The sequence below is a fragment of the Schistocerca piceifrons genome, chromosome 2 (genome assembly GCF_021461385.2).
Source record: "Schistocerca piceifrons isolate TAMUIC-IGC-003096 chromosome 2, iqSchPice1.1, whole genome shotgun sequence".
Lineage (NCBI taxonomy): Eukaryota > Metazoa > Arthropoda > Insecta > Orthoptera > Acrididae > Schistocerca > Schistocerca piceifrons.
Genome location: NC_060139.1, coordinates 384194419 through 384221150, shown reverse-complemented (window position 1 = coordinate 384221150; position 26732 = coordinate 384194419). Strand labels below are relative to the sequence as shown.

Genomic DNA, 26732 nt, shown 5'->3' with positions numbered 1-26732 from the left:
CAGAATGGGCCGAATCACACCCAGAAAGAAATCCTTTGAACTATACGTCCAGTCAACTTGATCAACCTGTCCATTACTTCTTTCAGAGTCACACTTAATTGTCCACGAAGGGCTGTGTGGTGAATATATTATAGTAGCCCAGCATTCTTATCTCTGGTTCTCTTTAATACTCATTTCTCTTTGCCGATCATCGCTGGGGCCCTGTCAGTTGAAATAGACGCCATTTCATTATAACTAAACTTCGATTTGACCTACTGCTTGACTTGACTTGATAGACTTGAATAAATCTTCTGCCGCAATATTGCTGGCAATTCTTCCCTAAATTCTTTACTTTCAATATAAAAAAATCGCAGAAATATGGACATTTGTTCATCAACAATGTTGCACGAATAGTCTAGAGGAATGGCGTAAAAAAAGGCGCCTTCTGCAGAAGTTCGAGCATGCTACTGTCAGCAGTCAAAACTTCGGTTCTTCTTGTATTACTTCTTGTCGACAATGGAATACCTTGCACTGCTGCAAGAACACCCTTTTTCTCTTCAAAAAGTACGACAGCCAATTCCAACACAATTTTTTTTACTACCTCAGAGCCTGAAAAAATGGCTTTCCATGTTTCTTAAGCGTACAACACCCACGCATCGCTGCTTCTGCAGATTTTTCTTGCTCGTTCATAGAGCGAACTAGGGAGGCCGTGCTGTTCTGTAAGAAGCTAAATATGCCTGGAGTTTTTCTTTAAAAGCTCACTACCCAGAGGAAAATTTTTATGGAACTGCTGATGAGTTGTTTCGTAGCGCCGCATTAAATTGGCGCTTTTCACAGGAGCGACAATTCTGTTGCATATGAGGCAAACTGGAACAGCTCCAGGCGTAACAGGCAGCGAAAACAATATTGTTTAGTCCATTCGATCTCTGTTAGGCTTTTTAACGTACATATCAGTGCAAAAGAAACGTTATAAGTGTCGATAATAACGAACTCTTCGTACAAGATCGCAACGACTACTGACTAAGTAGGGATAAAATTTGTGTACTTCATGACTCGTTCTGCATAAAAATACCGGAGCCTGGCACAAAGCACTTGCCGCCGCACCGCAGAGGGGACACGTCCCTGTCAAAGTGTATGCTGCAGCACATCAAAGGAGCCGCACCGCAAAGGAGGCGCTTCGTTGTCAAAGATCGCCGCCGCTGAGTGAACTCGCCCCAAGTTTCTAAGCTATAGTTAGACTTACGAGCTCAAAAAACTGAATTTCCATGTTCATAAAATTTTTTGTGTTGCGTTCGTGTGTACAGAGCTTCTATGTAGATACACACAACAAGCTGCGCCGGCCGACCAGCTCGCGCTCTCCCGCCCCCTCCCTTCAGAGCAACCTCCTGCTGTGAACTGCATGACTACTGTGTATTTAATCTGCCTATAACTAACCATAAAGAATTCTAATTGTTCAGCAGTTAATTGGACACAACTAGAAAAATTTGTAAGTATGACGCTCTAACGAACTGTTATCTACAGAAAAATATTTTTTTAAGAATTTGAGTGCGTAATTTATATTTTCAAAATATTTTTGTCGGACCAGTTTTTGACCTTCCATGACCCGGACCTGGGCCGCGGTCTGCCACTTGCCGATAGCTGGGCTGGAGAATTATTTCCAGAATGAATTTTTGCGGCGGAGTGTGTGGTACATACATCAGGAGGTAGAGACTGAGTGAATCTCTCACGTCTGTCTGAACTGTTTAATAGTAAACGTCAAGAACCTGTTCATTATATTTTACAATTTGTTTAATTTAAATAGAGCAACTTCCTTTTCGAACCGTTAAAAGTAGCTCCATACACCTGTGGTGGAGTACCTAGAAAACAATGAAAATCGAATCTCCGAGTCTCCATTTTTAAATATCAGACATGCATCTTCATCCTGGTTAGATACAACCGACGATTAACTGCACACACTGAAAATTATTGCTGACGTGCATGTATGTCATCTTGAAGAATTTTTTGCCGTGCCTGAAACACAGGCTGAGTCATTTGATGAAGAGTGCTGGTTGTGGGCTAGTATAAAAGAATGTTTTCCTATTGTAGTGCATTCGTGCTCTACGGGTCACAGGTAGGGCCACCAAGAAGGCCAGTCAAGATTCTGTACATTCGTTGTGCTGTGAACTGCAGTGTGAGGCTTCTGCTATTCTGTTGAAAGGTGTCTCTCTGTACCTTCGTCATTAGGGCTATGGAGGCAGCGTTTCCATTCTTGCCACTTACTGGCCAACATTCAGTCTCACTTCAGTTATATTACCAAATGAGTTCTGCGTCATGCATAATAGCTCCCCACACCAGGAGTCAAAGCTGCGCGTCTGCATGCGCTGCTCCTCACAGCATTTCGCCAGATTGTCTACGGACACGTTGGCGTCGATCGGACCGCCACAAACAGGAGACGACTCACCACTGAACGCAATAGAATGCCCTAGTTGGCTCCCGCATATAACGAGGAAGTCCAGAAAAGACGACGACGACGATGTCGACGGTTTGGTTTGTGGGACACTCAACTGCACGGTCTTCAGCACCCCTACAGTGTCCCAATTTTTACGCAGTCCAATTTTCACTCCAATCGATGATGATGATGATGATGATGATGATGATGATGATGATGATATGATGATGATGGACACACACCCCGGGCAGAGAAAATCCGAAACCCGGCCGGGAATCGAGTCCAGGATCCCGTGATCCAGAGGCAGCAACGCTAGCCTCTAGACCACAACCTGTGGACCCGACGAGACATCTGACCGTGAAGACATCGGACTACGCGACGCAGAGCTGAAGCTAAATTTCAGTACGCGCGGTAACCTTACTTTTATGTGCAGGGGCGAATGGGAAGTTGAAATCGAGTAGGTAAAATCACTGAATTACGTAATAATCTCGTAACGTAATTACTACTATGATTTACTGTATTACGTATTAACATTAAAGTAATAATCATTGCTTTTGAATACATTATGGGAGTGACAGTGATCAATATATTACAAATATTTACTACTAAAAACAGTCTTCATCACAATTTATTTAGTATGGTGACCGGTTTCGACCACTACTGTTGTCATCTTCAGACCAATGAGTAAGAACCTCCTCCTGCTAGAGAATCATTACTATTCTCTAGCAGGAGGTGGTTTTTACTCATTGGTCTGAAGATGACCACAGTAGTGGTCGAAACCGGTCACCGTAGTAAATAAACTGTGATCAAGACTGTTTTTAATAGTAAATATTAATAATCATTGACTGGTCAAAATAGCTACTCATACAGATCCAAAATAGTGAGGCTATTAAACTGAATAGGTTACTCAACGGCCGAGACAGCTCACACGTAATAAAGCATTACATCTGAGTGCCAAAATAACTAGTGAAAGTAGCGATTAATAAAATCAGTTATTTACACTGTGTTTAATGCTTTAGTTTAGAATGTGCACACAAATTGTTAGTGAATAACTGCACGTTACAAGTAAGTAGATATTAAATACTGGCACATCTCTTCATGTAGTACCTCCATACAAACCCACGTTATAAATATTCCTCCATATGTATTTCATCGATCATCAGAGAACTCTCGCGGTTGCCACACGAACCAACTGCCACAGACTGCTACTCTCAAAGTTGTTACAATAGGAAAGTATGTGCCTAACCAGTGAAGTTTCGCGTACAGGGACAATAAATTTTTACATACTTTCTTTCTAACATATATTCTACTTTTTAGTATAGTATCCCTAAGTGATGGCCTTTTAATTACTCTTAGATTTTTGCAAACAGTATTTATTACTTTTATTACAAATGTAATGCATTTATGTTCATGCTAACATTAAAAAACATTTAAAATTTAAAGTTGTCTGTACTGCCATTCTACTTCCCTATCTGGTGAAACAAAGTGATTGGTAAATTCATTTCACACTTCTGTGTTTGTGCCTTCTCCTTTTTGACACTGATATTTTTGTACCAGTATTGAGCACACACAACTTCTGCAAGTTTGAGAAAAACTTCCAGCAACTGGCAGGTTTATCTAGTACGTCCAACAAGATGCAAGAAACTTCTCCCACCTGACAAAACTTGTGGAAGTCGATTTGCTGGGGTATGTCCGCATGAAAGAACTTGCAGAAGTTTACTTGTTAGTGGACATATGCCTTCATGTTGTCTCTATTGCAGTATGCAGACAATATTAAACTTAATTTTAAAATCAGAGTTCCTAAATCAGACGTTTTGTCTTGGTATGTAGTAACCCACAAAATGAGAACTCATAATTGTACTGTGTTTTCAGACATATAACAAGACCCCACAGACACCAAGATGTCAAATCTTTGGGAATAATAAAACTGGCACTGAGACTTCATATGACAACACACATTTCTTGGACATATACGTGTGTGAAATGTGTGATTTCACATTTCCAAATCTTGAAGCAGCACAGGCAAGTTCCAAAACTGACTTTTCTGTAGATTGGACCAACGCTTAAATAATTTGGGACTTCAGTAAAATATGGATTGGACCTGCTCGGCTGAAATATTATTTTCTTCTCTTTATTCCCAAGATTTATTACTCATTAACAACTTTATTTTTTATGGTCATATGTTCAAACATGATTGATTTTGGGGTCACTTCACAGATACCATGAGATCATTGATGATTTTATGGTGTTCGTTAAGGGGCCTAGCGATGGATTTATCGACCCCAAAACTGATCGCATTTGAACATACGATCATCTGAGTACACAAATAATATAATCTGCGGATATAACAGAAATGACAATATTTACGCAATCCTTACACTGCTAACAGACGGCGTTATTGGTTACGATTTACAGAACAGTGGCGCAGACTTTGAAATACTGTAAGTAGGCTGTTTATGTTTTGAATTTACGTGTAGTAATGAACAGCTTATAGTCAAAATCGTCATGTCGGCGAGTCGCATATCGGTCATCGTTAGGTCGTGTCGGCCGTTCCATCTCAAAATTCGGTGCATATTGCCAATTTCTTTCATAACTTCCGAAATGCCCTGTGTTATTATTTTGCGGCTTTTCCGTGTTTCTAAGTCCCTCTTCCCGTGTTGGAGCGCGAGTGTCCTCTGAAATACGTAATTCTTGTATTACCTGTGTCAGCTGATCTTGTACTTCCCGGATTTCTCTTTGGTGTTGTGTATTAATTTGATTCTGATTTTGTTTGAATTTTCTGATTTGTTCATACTCTTCTGTGTCAGTGAAGGCTACGGGTCTTGTGTCATTCAGATCATCATCTACCTTTGTAGATAAGTTAGTGACCTGATCCGAAAGTTCGGCTACTTTCTCCGATAGTGTACTTATTTCTTCAGTGTGTTTTTCTGAACCAAGTTTCAGAATATCTACTGTGTCCTTAAAGTTTTCCTGAGTTTTTGCAAGTTGCGTAACCGAATCGGTAGATGCAACTGAGTCAATTTTAGCCCACAAGGTCTCATGATTTTCATGAACAATGGTTTGCAGTTCTTTTATGGCTGCTTCGTGATTCTGTAATGCATTTTCATGCCGCGAAAAAATAGGTTGAAAATGCTCACAAATTTGTGTTTTTACGTCATTACAGACTTTTTGACATTTCGATCCAATGTTATGTAACTCAGTAGTTAAATCTTCACGTGTTTGTTCAAGCGTGGTGTGAAGATTTTGTTCCATTGCGTCTAACTGTTGCTGTGTTTGTCTCTGGTGTTGTTCCATTGTGTCTAACTTTTTAAGATTTTGTTCCACTGTGTCTAACTTTTTAAGATTTTGTTCCACTGTGTCTAACTTTTTAAGATTTTGTCCCATTTGTCTCTGATTTTTTCCATTTGTTGCATTAATTGCAATAATAATGTATTAGTGTCTGGAATCTGTTTCTCTACGCTTTTCGGCAGTGCATTTGCACCGGCAACATTCCATTTTGACAAGCAGAAAATGTGTCTTGACTCGTGGGAAAACGGTGAGGACGCAAAACCTGAATCTACAGTATTTGCAAAATTGTGTCCTGTCATTTCGGATTCCTGAGGCGAGCTGTTGCCGACCGATCGATCGATAATGCTTCCCTCTTCACTAATTGTTTCACTGTCCACGCCATTGTTTGCCGCCCGCTCCATTTCCCTATGCACAATTACCAAATTACTACTTTGAACATCAGTTAATTCATTACTCGGTGGCGCTAACACACTGCTTTCATTTTCACTGTCATTTCTCAGTTTACTTTGGAGCCTAGTATTACGTTTTTCACACGCCATTATTGTCACAGTATTTCACACGACAACACAGAAAAACACAATTTGAAGATCAAAAATAAGAGAACACATTAACATAGCACTGAAAATAATATCTAGTTAACTGCAGCTGCGAAATACTTGGTGCAAATCTACATGCATGCCACAACTGTTTTACTGTACAACAATGAAAGTCTGCAACTACAAAGGAGATTTTCTCTACAATTACGCGCTAGCAATAAACAAAATCTACACTAATTACGCAAACTACAACAAAAAATCAGAAGATTCCAGTGAGGTATCCTAGGCTAAGGGTCGACATATTAAACGTCCCCTTTGAACAATTATACAAGACTGTACTTGACCTGACACACAATATTTTTAGCGCAACGCAATCTGACTTTCAAAATTCCCTACAAAAGAATGGCCCTGACTAACATTAAACTATACCTTTCACAAATCACTTACCTCACAAAAATCTTCGCTGCTCAAGCTACTGCAATACAGCGAGCGCCACTACTGCCAGCTAAATAAAAGATTCAAACTATGGAAGGCACTAACTACTGATAGGGATAGTTAGCAAATGAAAGATATTAATAGAGAACAAACAATGTATTTACCTTGATATCATCACAAGTCATAATATATATATCAGTTCATGACAAATTACAAATCTCCGCCATCTCTCTCCCCACATCCACCACTGCTGGCGGCTCACCTCCAACTGCGCAACGTTACGCGCTGTTCACAGCCAGCTGCCTAACACTACAATGGCGAGTATTACAACAATGCAAAGCAGCCACAGACTGCGCACAGCACAGCCAGTGATTTTCATACAGAGGTGGCGTTACCAATAAAAAGACCTAAACAGCCTACTTACATAAAGAAAACATAAACAGCCTACTTACATAGAGAAAACATAAACAGCCTACTTACATAGAGAAAACAAACAGCCTACTTACATAGAGAAAACATAAACAGCCTACTTACAATACTTCAGATCGGATTGTGAAACGAGACTAATAAACTTGAAAATAAGAATTGTGCTGTATTTCTGTCTCTCATAAGTGATTTTAAGTGTACGTTACTGTCTTGACATAACTGTGTCGTTGACAGGCTCTTTTATCATCGTGCAAGCCTCCGTTGTCTGTGGTACGGCGTCAGGCGCAAACGACTCATCACTCAGGAGTAAACGACTCATCACAGCTCGAAATCTGAAGGCTGTTTCCAGTAATCTGTTCCCGATTGTGCACCGTGACATTTACTTTCATTCTCTGTCCGGATTTCCTCTATTGTCACCGACCTGTTCGGCAGAACCAACCATCCGTATTGTCACCAACCATCCGTTCACTAGTCATTGCACTAGAACCATCTGTCTGGGCGATCTGCCTGTTAATGCTTACATGTCCCTCGTGCCAATGATTCGACCTTTCTCAAAGTCCGAAAGATGCCAGTAAGCTGCACGTGGTCGTCCCCTGGACATGCTTTCTTGCGAACTCCGTCTGAAAAGATCCAGTAATGCTACACACCCATTAGCTCACACCATTCTTCATCTTCAGGACTGGCTTTTTTTCTGCAACAAAAAATACTGAGAGTAAGCTCCTTTAAGGATGACTATATCCTACAGGCATGGTGAGTGTTTCCAGGACCAGTATATTAATTATTGGGATAATGGATCACAAAAATCGGGATTCTGCTTCTCAAATCGGGACAATTAAAACAAGTTTTTATAAACGAATTTTTTTGTCATTAACCAGTGACAATTAAGTTACGGTAGTAAAACAGATACTATTTGTTTTGTAATGAACGCCGACATACTTTTCTCAGCGCAACTACTGCTAACTATTAAATTGCTACGACTAATTCATGGAGAGATAAATAGATATATTCCGTCTATGCAACTAAATGAAAGGAAGTTTGGTTTTTTTGCCATACGCGTTTCGCCTCTTTTATTTATGAAGCATCTTCAGTGGCCTGTAATAAATATTTTTTTATACGTGTAACAAACTTAATGTGTAAAAATTACAATATGATACTATGTTACATCTTGCCATAGTTTTGCTCTTGTTTTTCAGATTAAAAAAAAACTTTTGTAGCACAAATTTCGTGAGGTTAAATTATCGTTTGGAGTTACTTTAGATTTCCATTGTTGTTAATCCATATGTGTGGTTCTGGAGATGTGATCATTCGGTTCCCATCCTCCAAGCTGCAGATTTCCGGCGTTTCTTCACCCACATTTGTCACACACATCACTTGGATTTATCACTTTGTGACAAAGATATGTATGTTTACAATATGGAATGTTGCCATCTGTTGTCTTTCGTCTCTTGTTTATGTCGTGTGTGTGGTGGTGGGCGGGGGGGGGGGGGGGGGGGGTTAGAGGCAGGGGAGATTCATTACTAATTTACTCTCGTTATGATTTCTGTTTATTTTTTAGTGACTAACATGATCATTGAGTTACTGGATATATTGATTTGGTCAAAATTTCTTTCTCATTGCAAGGGCTCTTTGTATGTGAAAGTTTTCGTGTAATGTCAGGAGTTTTTTTAATTGTGATTGTTCACTCTAATAATTTTCTTGTCTTGCTCCATCTTGGATGGTTCATGTCCTTGTTTTTTCAGGTGTACAGCAAAAGTGGAATGGCTATTTCCATACTTCAAGCTTCTTATGTTCTTCATACCTACTTCTGAAATTCCTGCCTGTCATCGTCACGTGTACTAAGTCACATTTTTGGCATTCTAATTGGCCTATACCCGCCCCTTGGTATTTATTTGGTTTGTGCGTAGATGCGACTGGAGTCTGCTTCGTGTTCTGTAATCAATGTGTAATCCCTGTTTAATATATTTGCTATCATGTGTGTTGATTTTTGTATGTATGTTAAAGTGCACCATTTCTTTCTGTTAGTCGTGTCATGAGGTTACTGTTTAGTGTTTCCATATGTGCTTAGTGGTTAATTGTTGTTTGTGTTCTCTGCTTATTTTCATTTTTCTTCAGCTTTATTTTGATTTTTTGGTTGAGTCTTTGTAGTATATGTGGCTTTGAGTTGTACTGCTTTTAATTCTTTTTCGTAGTTTCCCTAGTTGACTGCGATGTTATTTAGCCTGTGTAACTCTATCAAAGGGCTGTTAATTTTTGATTTTGTGGGTGGTTGGATGAAGCATGTCTCATTGTAACTATGGCTGTTGGCTTTCTGAGGGTGTCATACGTGTGCTTATTACGGTCTCTCTTTGTTATATCCAAGAAATTTAGTTGCTTTTGTGTTTTTTCTTCCCTGGTGAATAGAACATATTTGTATGTATATTGTTAGCCTGTATGAAGATAAACTACTTTATTTCTTGGTTCAACTACCATACAGGTGTCATCAACATACCTCTACCATTAAACAATTTTGTATCTATTCCTTGTGATGGTTTGATTGAAGATTATTTCCTATGTGGTTGAAGAATATGTTTGCCAATGTTCCTGATATTGGGGAGATCCCATTGAAAGCTAATCATTTTTTAAATAAAACACCTTTTCAAATCGGACGTAAGAAAACGGAAAAAATTACAGTGCTATAAATAATTTAAAATATTTTCACAAATACACTTTCAAGAAAAGAAGTTATCAAACATAACAAAGTCAACACAATTTTTCTATAGGCCTAGTATGTTTTTATCATAGACATTTCCAGGGGCAGACGTGGACTCTGACCACAATCTATTGGTTATGAACTGTAAATTAAAACTGAAGAAACTGCAAAAAGGTGGGAATTTAAGGAGATGGGACCTTGATAAACTGAAAGAACCAGAGGTTGTACAGAGTTTCAGGGAGAGCATAAGGGAACAATTGGCAAGAATGGGGGAAAGAAATACAGTAGAAGAAGAATGGATAGCTTTGAGGGATGAAGTGGTGAAGGCAGCAGAGGATCAAGTAGGTAAAAAGACGAGGGCTAGTAGAAATCCTTGGATAACAGAAGAAATATTGAATTTAATTGATGAAAGGAGAAAATATAAAAATGCAGTAAATGAAGCACACAAAAAGGAATACAAACGTCTCAAAAATGAGATTGACAGGAAGTGCAAATGGCTAAGCAGGGATGGCTAGAGGACAAATGTAAGGATGTAGAGGCTTACCTCACTAGGGGTAAGATAGATACTGCCTACAGGAAAATTAAAGAGACCTTCGGAGAAAACAGAACCACTTGTATGAATATCAAGAGCTCAGATGGAAACCCAGTTCTAAGCAAAGAAAGGAAAGCAGAGAGGTGGAAGGAGTATATAGAGGGTCTATACAAGGGCGATGTACTTGAGCACAATATTATGGAAATGGAAGAGGATGTAGATGAAGATGAAATGGGAGATACGATACTGCGTGAAGAGTTTGACAGAGCACTGAAAGACCTGAGTCGCAACAAAGCTCCGGGAGTAGACAACATTCCATTAGAACTACTGATAGCCTTGGGAGAGCCAGTCTTGACAAAACTCTACCATCTGGTGCGCAAGATGTATGAGACAGGCGAAATACCCTCAGACTTCAAGAAGAATATAATAATTCCAATCCCAAAGAAAGCAGGTGTTGACAGATGTGAAAATTACCGAACTTTCAGTTTAATAAGTCACAGCTGCAAAACACTAACCCGAACTCTTTACAGACGATTGGAAAAGCTGGTAGAAGAGGACCTCTGGGAAGATCAGTTTGGATTCCGTAGAAATGTTGGAACACGTGAGGCAATACTGACCCAACGACTTATCTTAGAAGCTAGATTAAGGAAGGGCAAACATACGTTTCTAGCATTTGTAGACTTAGAGAAAGCTTTTGACAATGTAGATTGGAATACTCTCTTTCAAATTCTGAAGGTGGCAGGGGTAAAATACAGGGAGAGAAAAGCTATTTACAATTTGTACAGAAACCAGATGGCAATGATAAGAGTTAAGGGACATAAAAGAGAAGCAGTGGTTGGGAAGGGAGTGAGACAGGGTTGTAGCCTCTCCCCGATCTTATTCAATCTGTATATTGAGCAAGCATTAAAGGAAACAAAAGAAAAATTCGGAGTAGGTATTAAAATTCATGGAGAAGAAGTAAAAACTTTGAGGTTTGCCGATGACATTGTAATTCTGTCAGAGACAGCAAAGGACTTGGAAGAGCAGTTGAACAGAATGGACAGTGTGTTGAAAGGAGGATATAAGATGAACATCAACAAAAGCAAAACGAGAATAATGGAATGTAGTCAAATTAAAACGGGTGAAGCTGAGGGAATTAGATTAGGAAATGAGACACTTAAAGTAGTAAATGAGTTTTGCTATTTGGGGAGCAAAATAACTGATGATGGTCGAAGAAGAGAGGATATAAAATGTAGACTGGCAATGGCAAGGAAAGGGTTTCTGAAGAAGATAAATTTGTTAACATCGAGTATAAATTTAAGTGTCAGGAAGTAGTTTCTGAAAGTATTTGTATGGAGTGTAGCCATGTATAGAAGTGAAACGTGGACGATAAATAGTTTAGACAAGAAGAGAATAGAAGCTTTCGAAATGTGGTGCTACAGAAGAATGCTGAAGGTTAGATGTGTAGATCACATAACTAATGAGGAAGTATTAAATAGGATTGGGGAGGAGTTTGTGGCACAACTTGACTAGAAGAAGGGATCGGTTGGTAGGGCATGTTCTGAGGCTTCAAGGGATCACCGGTTTAGCATTGGAGGGTAGCCTGGAGGGTAAAAATAGTAGAGGGAGACAGAGATGAATACACTAAGCAGATTCAGAAGGCTGTAGGTTGCAGTAGTTACTGGGAGATGAAGAAGCTTGCACAGGATAGAGTAGCATGGAGAGCTGCATCAAACCAATCTCAGGACTGAAGACCACAACTAACTAGTAGGATTTTCAAGACATCGCATCGAATCACAACATACATATTCATAAATTAATTAATTTATTTATTTATTTCACCTCAACCGGCACCCTCAGTCAGTTGTCCTCAATACCATATACAATTACAGGAGTGTCCCGTGTATGCTTTTCTTTCCTTTTTTTCATAAAATTGGGTGTTCTACTTGCAATGGACAACATTAAATGTAAAAGTAAAAGCATAACAGGGCTTTTGAAGGTATAATGACGGCAACAATACAACTCCTCAAATGTATATAAACGTGCTGCATGGGTACAACTTTTTCTGAATAAAAAATTGGAAGGCGTACAAAACGAACACAACTTAGTGCCTGTCTGAGTAAGTCAAATGTGGAACGGAGCACAGTGCGTGCACGACAATGGCTGTAAAATAACGAGACAGTGAAACGTTCGCATTGCACCATTGTTTTAGCTTTGCAACTTAGAAATTATCGATTGACCCAAAATCGGGATATTCGGCGTCCCGATCGAGGGTGAATCGGGACGTGTCAACAGACCCCTGAAAATCAAACATCCCGCGATACTCGGGACACCTGGCAACAATAGGCAATTGTATACCAGTTAGGCTGCGTTCGACATGGTATACCAATTTGGCTCCATTCGGTCAAGGTGTTAATAGTGTAACACTTTCCATTTCCGTCAGTGGTCCAAAATGGTCCAAATGGCTTTGAGCACTAGGGGACTGAGGTCATCAGTCCCCTAGACTTAGAACTACTTAAACCTAACTAACCTAAGGACATCACACACATCCATGCCCGAGGCAGTATTCGAACCTGCGACCACAGCGCCTGCGACCATAGTGGTCGCGCGGTTCCAGACTGAAGCGCCTAGAACCGCTCGGCCACATAGGCCGGCTCCGTCAGTGGTTTTGAGCCATAGCGCTTCATGATATATGAGAAAACCCTGCTGCTGTATCAGTTCATCGATAACATTGAGTGAAAACCGCTAGCACAAGCCAGCGTCGACGCTTGTACTTGCCGCAGGATGGGCGCGGCTGCTCAGCATGCAAAGCAGCTTTCACGTCGGTCGGAGGCGCGAGCGATACCCGCCCCCTCGCTCGCGGATCTCGTCTGCCTGTCGCCCGACGCTTGTTTCGAGTTCCCTGGACGAAGTGGAAGCAATTCTGCAAGTCACGACTCCCAGACTACCTCCGCCGCCACGTCGGTGGGAAATGCCGGCTGGCGTGCTGCAAGCGGACCAGCTAGCCCGCACAGTTACGGACCTTTGCCTGCGCTGCTCCCTGCCAGTGCTAGACTGCTCAGGGTTTCTGTGTGAGACACAGCAAAAAATGTTTTCCTTGTACGCATCTGGGTTGTCACTCGGCTTTCAGCGCATGCACAGTTGGAGGAACTCTTGTGCTCGTGCAATCGAAGGTTAACTCATCTAGCGCCACTCGCCTTGTCACTGTGACACAAGCGATTAAGTACGGAGGGTATCAGTTTTATAAGGAACTACTAAGTCCGCCATCATACACCACCGACACTATCCTTCCGGAAGATGGAGAGAGATGGCACTGGCGAATGGGCTAGTACCAACCAATGAGACAGCGGATTTTCTGCGAGTCACTCCTGTCTAGTAAAGCTTTCTGTGCTACACTGAAGAGCCAAAGAAACTGGTACACCTACCTAATATCGTGTAGGGGCCCCTCGAGCACGCAGAAGTGCCGCAATACCACATGGCATGGACTCGACTAATGTCTGAAGTAGTGCTGGAGGGAACCGACACCATGAACCCTGCAGGGCAGTCCATAAATCCGCAAAAGTAAGAGGTGGTGCAGATACCTTCTGAACAGTTTGTTGCAAGGCGTCCCAGATATGCTCAATAACGGTCATGTCAGGGGAGCTTGGTGATCAGTGGAAGTTTTAAACTGAGAAGAGTGTTCCTGGAGCTACTCTGTAGCAATTCTGGACGTGTTGGGTGTCTCATTGTCCTGCTGGAATTGCCATAATCGGTCAAAACGCACAATGGACATGAATGGATGCAGGTGATGAGACAGGTTGCTTACGTATCACCTGTCAGTCGTATCTAGACGTATCAGGGGTCTCATATGACTCCAACTGCACACGCCCCAAACCATTACAGAACCTTCACCATATTGAACAGTCCCCTGCTGGCATGCAGGTTGTCTCCATGCCCGTACACGTCGTCCATCCGCTCGATAAAATTTGAAACGGGACTCGTCCGACAAGGCAGCACGTTTCCAGTCATCAACAGTTCAATGTCGCGTTGATTGGCCCAGGCGAGGCGTAAAGCTTTGTGTCGTGCAGTCATCAGGGTACACGAGTGGGCCTTCGGCTTCAAAAGCCCATCTCGATTATGTTTCGTTGAATGTTTCGCACTCTGACACGTGTTGATTGCCAAGCATTGAAATCTGCAGCAATTTGCAGAAGGGTTGCACTTCTGTCACGTTGAACGATTCTCTTCAGTCTTCGTTGGTGCCGTTCTTGCAGTATTTTTTCTCAGTTGCAGCGACATCAGAGATTTGATGTTCTACCGGATTCCTGATATTCACGATACACTCGTCAAATGGTCGTACGGGAAAATCCCCACTTCATCGCTACCTCGGAGATGCTGTGTCCCATCGCTCGTGCGCTGACTATAACACCACGTTCAAACTCCCTCAAATCTTTATAGGAAGCCATTGTAGCAGCAGTAACCGATCGAACAACTGCGCCAGACACTTGTTGTCTTATATAGGCGTTGTCGATCGCATCACCGTATTCTGCCTGTTTACATATCTCTGTATTTGAATACGCATGCATATACCAGTTCCTTCGGCGCTTCAGTGTATATAAATGCCAGGACAGCCTGCTGTACAGCTCGCAGTATCTTCGAAAGCGTACTCTAATGCTACAAAAAAAGTGTACAAATATCTTGGCGGAATAAGCTTATCGCTACTCGCATGCCCTGCAGCTGTCTCATTTCTTCAAGTTCTCAATAACTAACAAATCTGAATATCTTTCAGCCAGTTCCCCAGGTACGGATTTAACATTATTCGTTTTCCAGAAGTTAGGTACGACTTGTTGACTTGGAGGAGACGGGTATGACGCTGATGCTCCTCGATTTGTTCCTGCACTGTCTGCGTTGTTTGCTCCATGTAAGATTTGCTGCAATCGCACGGTCTTAAATGTGGGGGGGGGGGGTCCTCAAATGTGGGGGGGTTCTTAAATGTGGGGGTCCTTAAATGTGGGGTCTTTCCTGTCAGTGTTCATCTGTGGATGACCAGCAGACTCTCCGCCGAAATATCGTGGCTGCAAGTCTGGCTTCCTGCAGTTCTCCTGAAATTTTATGGAACAGGCTTTACGCTGGGAGAATTTAAAGTCTCAGACAATACGCTTATTAGGTTGTAAACAGCGCAACATCAGACCAAGAATTTCGTGACTGGATTTATAAAAAATGGAAAAAAAACTAAGATAGTGGTTTTAATGCTTTAGGTGTTCTCCCCCAACATGGGTACAAAGCACAGGACGTTCATACAACCATGTGGAACTCCTCTTCATACGCTGTTGGTACCACATCTTCCTCTTCTGCTACATCGACGTCATACTGGCCGGCAAATGAACAGAAGCGACAGAAATGCTAAATTATCCTCCCCCCCCTTCCCAACGTAAAGTAGTAAAGCCGCTATGAAGCTTCCTGGCAGATTAAAACTGTGTGCCGAACCGAGACTCGAACTCGGGACCTTTGCCTTTCGCGGGCAAGTGCTCTACCAACTGAGCTACCCAAGCACGACTCATGCCCCGTCCTCACAGCTTTACTTCTGACAGTACCTCGTCTCCTACCTTCCAAACTTAACAGAAGCTCTCCTGCGAACCTTGCAGAACTAGCACTCCTGGAAGAAAGGATATTGTGGAGACATGGCTTAGCCACAGCCTGGGGGATGTTTCCAGAATGAGATTTTCACTCTGCAGCGGAGCATTCTGGAAACGTCCCCCAGGCTGTGGCTAAGCCATGTCTCCACAATATCCTTTCTTTCAGGAGTGCTAGTTCTGCAAGGTTCGCAGGAGAGCTTCTGCAAAGTTTGGAAGGTAGGAGGCGAGGTACTGGCAGAAGTAAAGCTATGAGGACGGGGCGTGAGTCGTGCTTGGGTAGCTCAGTTGGTAGAGCACTTGTCCGCGAAAGGCAAAGGTCCCGAGTTCGTGTCTCGGTTCGGCACACAGTTTTAATCTGCCAGGAAGTTTCATAGCGGCTTTACTACTTTACGTTGGGAAGGGGGGGGGGATAATTTAGCATTTCTATCGCTTCTGTTCATTTGCCGGCCAGTATGACGTCGATGTAGCAGAGGAGGAAGATGTGGTACCAACAGCGTATGAAGAGGAGTTCATGTAGAGGAGGGTATGTACGCTTCAGAGAACATCAACGGAAGGATATGGAGGAAAATTTAATCACCAATGCTGCACGCAACAATTCCTCGTAAATATGAGTGACGAGATTTTTGTTAGGGAAATGCGAAGATGTTAAGCTCCTTGCATTCAGCTATTCTTATTAAAAACGGTTCCCTCCACTATTACTACTTTCAGTTATTAGTCGGTTAAATAACAAGTAGACAACCAGCGCTTTAGTATCTTCGGAGTGTGGCAGTACTCTTGGCCTTTAGGCTGTGTAGCGAGGGTCCGAATTGCGCATCATAAGTTTTGAAGCTTATCGGCGTAGCAGACTGTTGAAAACTGTCTCTGCTTGTAGACTTGTTAACGCAATTTTGTCCGCAGTTTATTACGGCAGCCAGCGCGCCGCTGATACTCCATATATGCTTGAGGAGAATCCGTTGCGAAGCGGTTTCCGTTTTCGTGATCATCCCATGTTACATAAGCTCTGACTTACGCAACAAACCGGATCTCGTAGAGCGCACGATAGCAAGAAAATTACCGCTTGTGCTTAGAAATTGGCGTCTCATTCTGCATATATGAAGGTTGCATCTTAATGTACTTTTGTATGTTATACCAAGCTTTTCTCTTTGTTCTTTTCAGGAACCAGACCACAGTGAACACGATCGAAAGTCTTGGTGGCAAGGACTCAAAGTACACAGCAGTGGTAAGTACGCAAAACTTGAATATGTGTACTAGTGTGCGCAGGGACGGTGTGGGGGTCGGGTAGTTCCTTAGGAAATAATCTTGACCATTTCGTGTTCCACAGTTGAGCATTGTAAATGTTAATAAAAACCATCACAGCTGAATTTCAGGTACATTATGCAACAACCGCTTTCGTTCTTGAACATCGTCAGGTGACAGGTTCACCAACTGTGTTCATTTAATCAGTTCTCACAATATATGATCAGACATTTTTCACTCACGACACCGGGACATTTCTGCAACTTTGTGAGAATTAGTTGCGAAGAATGTTGGTGAACTTTCGGTCACCTGAACATCTTCGTTTTAGGCGTTATAAGCGTACCTGAAGTACAGGCATAGGTTTTTCTATTGTCTAAATTAGTTAATCTGGAAATTAAAAGCCAAAATATGCATGTAGATTTTGTATCGGATGTCATATCGCTCTCGCTTACACCCCCTCCCCGCGGTTAACCGCAGAATTGTCTCACATCCATTTTACTTACTATTTCTAGTGTTAATGTTGACAACTGCAGTATTTTCAGCATGTGAGTAATTTTCAATCTACATTATTCGTAGATGTACTGTGAAATGAGCAAGCATTTGCTTTGTGTCACTGGAACGTCTTTTAGTTTATATATTAGTGACAGCTTGAGCTTTGAGAATGACTTGGGTTGAAATTGCAATCTGGAAATTATAATTAGTAGAATAGCCGTGAGCGAATATGTCATTTAAGCAGTGCTACGTTACATTCATATCATGGGTGAGCACCGAGCACAGCACGGAACAGAGTTCATCAGAAAATAACAGCAGGTTCTTCTATGTGACAGTCATCCTGACGCATCGTACAGTATTGATAAGGGAAATATAAATTTCAAAATCGCTCTGCGACTGAAGCTGAGGAAAAAATGTAATTGTTCAGTGACTAATTTTCCTCTACAAAATTCTATAATACAGTTGCGCACCCAGTCCAAGCATCAACTCCACTTTCATTCCTCTTCTGGATAATGTTTTGTTAAGTTTTCCACAGACTGCGAATAGCAGCTGTAACATTCCCTTATAATACTCAGAGCAGTCATACTAACGTGACCACATCTACGCTCGACGTAAATGTGCAGTGACCACTCACAGAAGTCAGGCGGCTGCACTATCAGTGGAGGATATACAAAGCTTGTCGGGGCACGCGGACAACAGTGCAGTCGTTGTCGCAATGCGGAAGCGAAGCGATTTATCTCGCATACAAACGGGCATGTTCAGTGACTTTCGTGCCGAGAGTGGAAAAGCATTTCCGAAACGTCTAAGTTTATGAGCTGTTCGCATGCCGCCGTGGTAAACAATGGTAATATGCGAGGCTCCGCCCCACCCACCCCGAGCCCCCGTCCGCCTAGTGCAACTCGTTGTAGTTGATGGCACGTCGACAACTTTCTCGTCAATGAGGATGAAATGATAATGATCACAGCTAGCACAACATCCAGTACAGACCCCGAGTGGCGAAAATCTTCGACCGGGCTGGGTATGGGGAACAGACGTGTAAATGTTGGGCGACTGACGGCCCAGATGAACCACGTGGCTACTGACTAGGGCTGTTGACATCTCTAAAAATATTAGGATTCCGATGTATCGATTGTTAAAGTATCATTGCCTGCACTCAATATAACAAGGATACGTATCGATATACCATCTGTTCAAGTATTGATTTATTAATTATTCTCTACATCAACAAACTTGCAGCCTACCTATCCCCCTTGGAGCAAGAATTGAAAGGACAACGATGTATGTTCACACTTGGCTATAACAACTTTGCTGCCAGCGAAGCCGTTACCGCTGCCGGCGAAGCCGTTACCGCTGCCGGCGAAGCCGTTACCGCTGCCGGCGAAGCCGTTACCGCTGCCGGCGAAGCCGTTACCGCTGCCGGCGAAGCCGTTACCGCTGCCGGCGAAGCCGTTACCGCTGCCGGCGAAGCCGTTACCGCTGCCGGCGAAGCCGTTACCGCTGCCGGCGAAGCCGTTACCGCTGCCGGCGAAGCCGTTACCGCTGCCGGCGAAGCCGTTACCGCTGCCGGCGAAGCCGTTACCGCTGCCGGCGAAGCCGTTACCGCTGCCGGCGAAGCCGTTACCGCTTCGCCGGCAGCGGTAACGGCTTCGCCGGCAGCGGTAACGGCTTCGCCGGCAGCGGTAACGGCTTCGCCGGCAGCGGTAACGGCTTCGCCGGCAGCGGTAACGGCTTCGCCGGCAGCGGTAACGGCTTCGCCGGCAGCGGTAACGGCTTCGCCGGCAGCGGTAACGGCTTCGCCGGCAGCGGTAACGGCTTCGCCGGCAGCGGTAACGGCTTCGCCGGCAGCGGTAACGGCTTCGCCGGCAGCGGTAACGGCTTCGCCGGCAGCGGTAACGGCTTCGCCGGCAGCGGTAACGGCTTCGCCGGCAGCGGTAACGGCTTCGCCGGCAGCGGTAACGGCTTCGCCGGCAGCGGTAACGGCTTCGCCGGCAGCGGTAACGACATGTAAGTATCAGAATATCAGCTGTCCGATGGGTTCGTCACAATTTTGCTCTCCTATTTCACAGGCACAATTCAACATTTACCGAAAACTGCGGGAGAATATAATACAAAATAAAAATTACGGCTCTCAATATAGCCATTTTGATATCGATATATCGTGGAAATGAAAATCGCCGATAAATAACGAAAATTCTAGGAAGACACCGATGTATCGATATATCAACAGACATACTACCGGACGTTTCTGCGTACGGGTCTCCCCAGAAGGCGCCTGGTTCATTCCGACTGCTGCTCATTCGCGACAAAGGTAGGAATTTGCACGACAATACTGTAACTGGGCGTCCAGTGAGTGGCGACAGGTAGTCCAGACGAATCGCGTTTTATGCTCCATTGAACAGATGGCCGTTGGCGTGTGCGACGTGAAACTTCTGAAAGCAAACATCCTAAAACAATCGTCGGAAGGGTCCAGGCCGGAGCGGTAAGGTCTGCTGAAAGTTTTCGTGGCAAATCCTGGGTGATGTCATTGTGGAAGGCACGGAGTTTATTTTTTTATAGGCAGGATGCCATCTACCAGCAGGACAATGTATCTTGTCACACAGATTGCAAGATACGTGCGTGGTTCGAAGAGCACAAGGAAGAGTTTATCATACTCACCTTGCCACCAAACTCTCCGGATTAAGACCCTGCTATGGTCGCAGGTTGGAATCCTGCCTCGGGCATGGATGTGTGTGATGTCCTTAGGTTAGTTAGATTTAAGTAGTTCTAAGTTCTAAGGGACTGATGGCCTCAGATGTTAAGTCATATTGTGCTCAGAGCCATTTGAACCATTTGATTAAGACCCAGTCGAGAATCTGTGGTACCACCTCGTTCGGGCTGTTCACGACGTGGATCCTCAACCGAGAAACTAGCGCAGTTAGCCACGGCACCAGAGCAGGCATGGGCCCACGTCCCTGTATATCCATTCCAAAATCTCACTGACTATTCCTGCACATCTCGCAGCGATCTGCACTTCAAACGATGGTTGTCTAGGCTTTTGTCAGGTGGTCACAATAATGTGAGTGGGCAGTGTATTTGTACCACTAGTTAAGTTTTCTGATTTTTGTAGCTGTTGTAAATTAAACGGCAGTCCCCTCTATTTCGATGCTATTCTCACCCAGAAGATTGTTTCATGCACCTCTTAACATTCAAAACTTTCACTGCGTTGCTAATACTGGAGGTCAGCGGCAGCAGACAGTCCAACGGATCAGAAGGGGGTTCACTGAAACCAAAGCCCATCGGCGCTATGTCGGATATAAGAGCTTCTCGGACAGTTATTTCGCTTGAGAAGAACATCTGTGGAAAGCTGTCTGTAACACATTCGTCTCGAAAACAAGCCTTCGGTATTGGTATCAGAAGGTAGCGCAAGGTACTAAGTGTTCAATGGCTTTTCAGGTTTTCTGAACTATGTAATTTCGGGTACGTGGCTACTTTCTCCGATTTTTCCGGTCCAGGATGTATACCAGTTAGGTTCCTTTCAGAGCATGCTGATACAACAGCTCCACACTTAACAATCATGTACATCCGTTCGCTCGATGAAAGACTGGAAAGTTGCACATCGATATTCAAGAAGTGTAGTACGAGTAATCCACTAACGTACAGGCCTATATCATTAACGTCGATATACGGCAGTATTTTGGAACATACATTGCGTTCGAACATCCTGAATTATCTCGGAAGAGAACGGTCTACTGACACCCACTCAACACGGATTTAGAAAACATCGTTCTTGTGAAATACAACTAGCTCTTTACTCACATTAAGTGTTGAGTGCTGTTCACAAGAGATTTCAAATTATTCCGTATTTCTAGATTTCCAGAAGTCGTTTGACACTGTTCCACACAAGCGGTTTGTAGTGGAATTGCGTGCTTATGGAATATCTTTCCAGTTTGTGACTGGATTCGTGATTTTCCGTCAGAGGGGTCACTGTTCGTAGTAACTCGCGGAAAGTCATCGAATAAAACAAGTGATTTCCGGCGTTCTGCAAGGTAATGTTATAGGCCCTTTGCTGTTAGTTATTTATATAAACGATTTGGGAGACAATCTGAACAGCCGTCTTTGGTTGTTTGGAGTTGACGCTATCGTTTATCGACTAGTAAAGTCATCAGAAGACAAAAAAAAAAAAAAAAAAAAAAAAGCAGAACGATTTAGAACAGATGTGTGGTGCAAAAATTGGCCCTAAATAACGAAAAGTGTGAGGTCATTCACGAGTACTGAAAGGAACTCGATAAACTTCGGTTACACGATAAATCAGGCAAATCTAAAGGCCGTAAATTGAACTAAATACCTAGGAATTACAATGAGGAACAACTTAAATTGGAAGGAACACACAGAAAATGTTGCGAGAAAGGCCAACCAGAGATTGCGTTTTATTGGCAGGTCACTTAGAAAATGTAACAGATAGTGTTGTCCGCACTCATTCAGAATACTGTTGCGCGGTGTGGGATCCTTACCAGATAGGATTGACGGAGCACATTGAGAAAGTTCAAAGAAAGGCAGCACGTTTTGTATTATCGCGAAACACGGAGAGAGCGTCACTGAAATGATTCAGAACTTGGGTTGGACATAATGAAAACAAAGGCGTTTTTCGTTGCGTTGGAATCTTCTCACGAAATTTCAATCACCAACTTTCTCCTCCGAATGCGAAAAATATTTTATTGACGCAGACATACGTAGGGAAAATCGATCATCATAATAAAATAAGGGAAATCAGAGCTCGTCCAGAAAGATATAGGTGTTCGCTTTTTTCGCGCGCTGTAGGAGATTGGAATAATATAGAATTATTGTGAAGATCGTTCAATGAACCCTATGCCAAACACTTAAATGTAATTTGCAGAGTATCCCTGTAGATGTAGATTGCTGTAGCCATTAATGACAGGAGAGAGCTGAGTAATTTGAACGAACGTCTTGGTTTCGGCGTCACACGCACCCGCGTTACATACAATCTAACAAGCCCACGAGACAAGATATTCGTCACCGATCCCATTACAACAGACGCTGGTAGCCTTGGAGCACTGTGTATGGTGTAGGGCTGGTACCAGGCGGTCACGTGACCCACCACTGCTGACGTAAGTCATGGCACTGAAGTGTTGGTGTGTCAGTCGTTTGTATGGAATCAATGCAGTTGGATGGATCGACGTGACAGAATGGCAGGAGGAAGCTATCGTGTCTGGACATTTTTCTGACCACAACATGGACGATGTCTCAATGCGGACTGCCTAACCTATCTGGTAAGAAATGGTATACTGTTCTCTACCATTTAATACGACGTGATACCATGACTGTATGAAAGTCGTGATCGATAGGGACCAAAGACGAGGATTACTATTTGTCAACGACCGTCGGTTTCAAACCCGACGGAAATTTATTGCTGCTGTCTATAAATGCAAGTTCATAACCAGCGAACATTCCGAACGGTTCTGTATGCAATGGACATATCTAGGTGGAATGGCATTTGCCATAACATCAAGCTGTGCCAAAGTACCCAAACAGGTCAGTAGCTGACTGGAGGTACGTAGCTGGTCAAACGATTCTCGATCTTGGCTCTTTCCAAATGACAAGGTGTCGAGTGCACAGACTGAGGAACGACAGGTGGTGGGTGCTGGTCAGGCTGGAGGTAGTACTGTGCCGATTTGGGTATGTGTTTAACACCATCGATTGGTCTCATTTATTCATATTACTTTAAACATGATTTAAGATGAGACGTAAGTTGTCGTACTGGAGAGCGTCACTGCAAATGACATAAGCTTCCTCTCCCATCCTAAAGTTTTCACCGAAAATTAAAATCTGAAAAGAAAAGAAAAAAAATTAAGACTGGGAAAATTCTGTCTGGGAGCAACATAGATAATGAGGAAAGATGACAAATCGCAACCCCACATACCGGAGAACCGGAATTAAACTGGAAAATCACAGTATTTCATATAGCGCTTGGTAGTGCTGTATCTGCAATTTAATAAAATCTCACATTATCGGTGCTAGAAATGGGCGAAAAATTGTAGTGAGCCTAAAACGTCTATAATCACAAACTCTTAAAGGGATTAACTGCCCCCTTACCTCTTGCATGCGACGCCTAAAGTCAGCACGCTTTCCTAAGCAGTTTCGTAGTTCGTCACTCCGTAAACGGGACAATGCACATACGAACAAATCACAATAATTACGTTATAGGCCGACAGCTGAGGTAACAAAGCGATACGATAATAGTGCACGTGATACCACGCGTGACGAATTTCGTGCTCTGATTGGTTGTTGCTATGGTGGATGTCCTATACAGGACCGGCTGTTAGTCACCATTTTCTGATCGAGCTGTAAATGCGTAGAATTGTATATTTGTACATTCGTGTTGGATGTCACGTGCTCATCCTAAGAAGACTCTTCTTTTGAGCTTGTCAGGTTCACCAGAAAGGACTGGTTTCGCCGAGACAACAGTTGAGGTGGCCACTGTCGAAGTGACAGTGTTTGTAAATTGTGCTTTTGGAGGCGACCGGCGTGTGAGGCGGCGACTTTGCAGGAAAGATGTGTGGGCTCGGCTCAAGGAACGCGAGACACAAAACAAGGAGAGGAGAGGAGCGACCTGCAAAAACGGCGCCCCCAACGCTGCCGCCGAGGTCACCAGGCGGACGCTCCCGCTCAGTCCGGAGCCCTACAAGCAAACGCTGGGCACGCTCCACAGTGCCTAGCGAAACACGTGCGGTCTCTCCCAGTAGTCTCGTCGCTTCATTTTAACCCTTCTAGAGGTATAGCTTCCAACATCACTGTCGTACATACACTAACTAGCAGAGAAACCCAGCGTTGCCCAGGTATTTATTTACACAGGGTTTTCGGAAATTCCCGCTACAAACGTCTAGAACTTGTAGAGGGGACAACTTACATAATATTCTGAATAGGAACCCATGTGCGGAAACGTACCGTTTTTGTGCTACAGTCGTTTGAAAACATTATTTGCTAGGTAGGTTTTGCGAAAATGTGGGAATTTGAGGAGATCGAACCTGGATAAACTGAAAGAACCAGAGGTTGTAGAGAGCGTCAGGAAGAGCATTAGGGAACGATTGCCAAGAATGGGGGAAACAAATACAGTAGAAGAAGAATGGGCAGCTTTGAAAGATTAAATAGTGAAGGTAGCAGAGGATCAAGTAGGCTAAAAGAAGAGGGCTAATAGAAATCCTTGGGCAACAGAAGAGATACTGAATTTAATTGATCAAAGTAGAAAATATAAATAGGCAATAAATGAAGCAAACAAAAACGAATACAAACGTCTCAAAAATGTGATAGACAGGAAGTGCAAAATGGCTAAGCACGGATGGATAGAGGACAAATGTAAGGATGTAGAGGCGCATATCACTAGGGGTAAGATAGATACTGCGTATAGGAAAATTAAAGAGACCTTTGGAGAAAAGAGAACCACTTGCACGAATATCAAGAGCTCAGATGGATGCCCAGTTCTAAGCAAAGAAGGGAAACCAGGAAGGTGGAGGAGGTATATAGGGGGTCTATACAAGGGCGATATTCTTGACGACAATATTATAGAAATGGAAGAGAATGTAGACGAAGATGAAATAGGAGATACGACACAGCGTGAAGAGTTTCACACAGCATTGAAAGACCTAAGTCGAAACAAGGCCACGGAAGTAGACAACATTCCATTAGAACTACTGACAGCCTTGGGAGAGCCAGGCCTAACAAAACTCTACCATCTAGTGAGCAAGATGTATGAGACAGGTGAAATACCCTCAGACTTCAAGAAAAATATAATAATTCCAATCCCAAAGAAAGCAGGAGTTGACAGATGTGAAAATTACCGAACTATCAGTTTAATAAGTCACAGCTGCAAAACACTAACTCGAACTCTTTACAGACAAATGGAAAAACTGGTAGAAGCCGACCTCGGGGAAGATCAGTTTGGATTCCGTAGAAATGTTGGAACACGTGAGGTAGTACTGACCCTACGACTTACCTTAGAAAACAGATTAAGGACAGGCAAACCTACGTATCTAGAATTTGTAGACTTAGAGAAAGCTTTTGACAATGTTGACTGGCATACTCTCTCTCAAATTCTGAAGGTAGCAGAGGTAAAATCCAGGGAGCGAAAGGCTATTTACAATTTGTACAAAAACCAGATGGCAGTTATAAGAGTCGAGGGGCATGAAAGGGAAGCAGTGGTTGGGAAGGGAGTGAGACAGGGTTGTAGCCTCTCCCCGATGTTATTCAATCTGTATATTGAGCAAGCAGTAAAGGAAACAAAAGAAAAATTCGGAGTAGGTATTAAAATTCATGGAGAAGAAGTAAAAACTTTGAGGTTTGCCGATGACATTGTAATTCTGTCAGAGACAGCAAAGGACCTGGAAGAGCAGTTGAACGGAATGGACAGTGTGTTGAAAGGAGGATATAAGATGAACATCAACAAAAGAAAAAAGAGGATAATGGAATGTAGTCTAATTAAGTCGGGTGATGCTGAGGGAATTAGATTAGGAAATGAGACACTTAAAGTAGTAAATGAGTTTTGCTACTTGGGGAGCAAAATAACTGATGATGGTCGAAGTAGAGAGGATATAAAATGTAGACTGGCAATGGCAAGGAAAGCGTTTCTGAAGAAGAGAAATTTGTTAACATTGAGTATAAATTTAAGTGTCAGGAAGTCGTTTCTGAAAGTATTTGTATGGAGTGTAGCCATGTATGGAAGTGAAACGTGGACGATAAATAGTTGAGACAAGAAGAGAATAGAAGCTTTCGAAATGTGGTGCTACAGAAGAATGCTGAAGATTAGATGGATAGATCACATAACTAATGAGGTGATACTGAACAGAATTGGGGAGAACAGAAATTTGTGGCACAACGTGACTAGAAGAAGCGGTCGGTTGGTAGGACATGTTCTGAGGCATCAAGTGATAAACAATTTAGTATTGGAGGGCAGCGTGGAGGGTAAAAATCGTAGAGGGGGACCAATAGATGAATACACTAAACAGATTCAGAAGGATGTAGGTTGCAGTAGGTACTGGGAGATGAAGCTTGGACAGGATAGAGTAGCTTGGGGAGCGGCATCAGTCCAGTCTCTGGGCTGAAGATAACA

The 26732-nt window shown here is 43.0% G+C and overlaps 1 protein-coding gene and 1 pseudogene across 1 annotated transcript; both read left to right on the top strand.

Moving 5' to 3' along the window:
• LOC124777776 overlaps positions 1 to 26732 on the top strand; it is a 273797-nt pseudogene that overhangs the window by 67332 nt on the left and 179733 nt on the right.
• LOC124775414 (glycine, alanine and asparagine-rich protein-like) lies at positions 13077 to 24345 on the top strand. The gene is made up of 4 exons (XM_047250247.1): positions 13077 to 13363; positions 17060 to 17123; positions 18948 to 19626; positions 24146 to 24345. The coding sequence occupies exons 1-4, from the start codon at positions 13077 to 13079 to the stop codon at positions 24343 to 24345; spliced, it is 1230 nt and encodes a 409-aa protein (XP_047106203.1).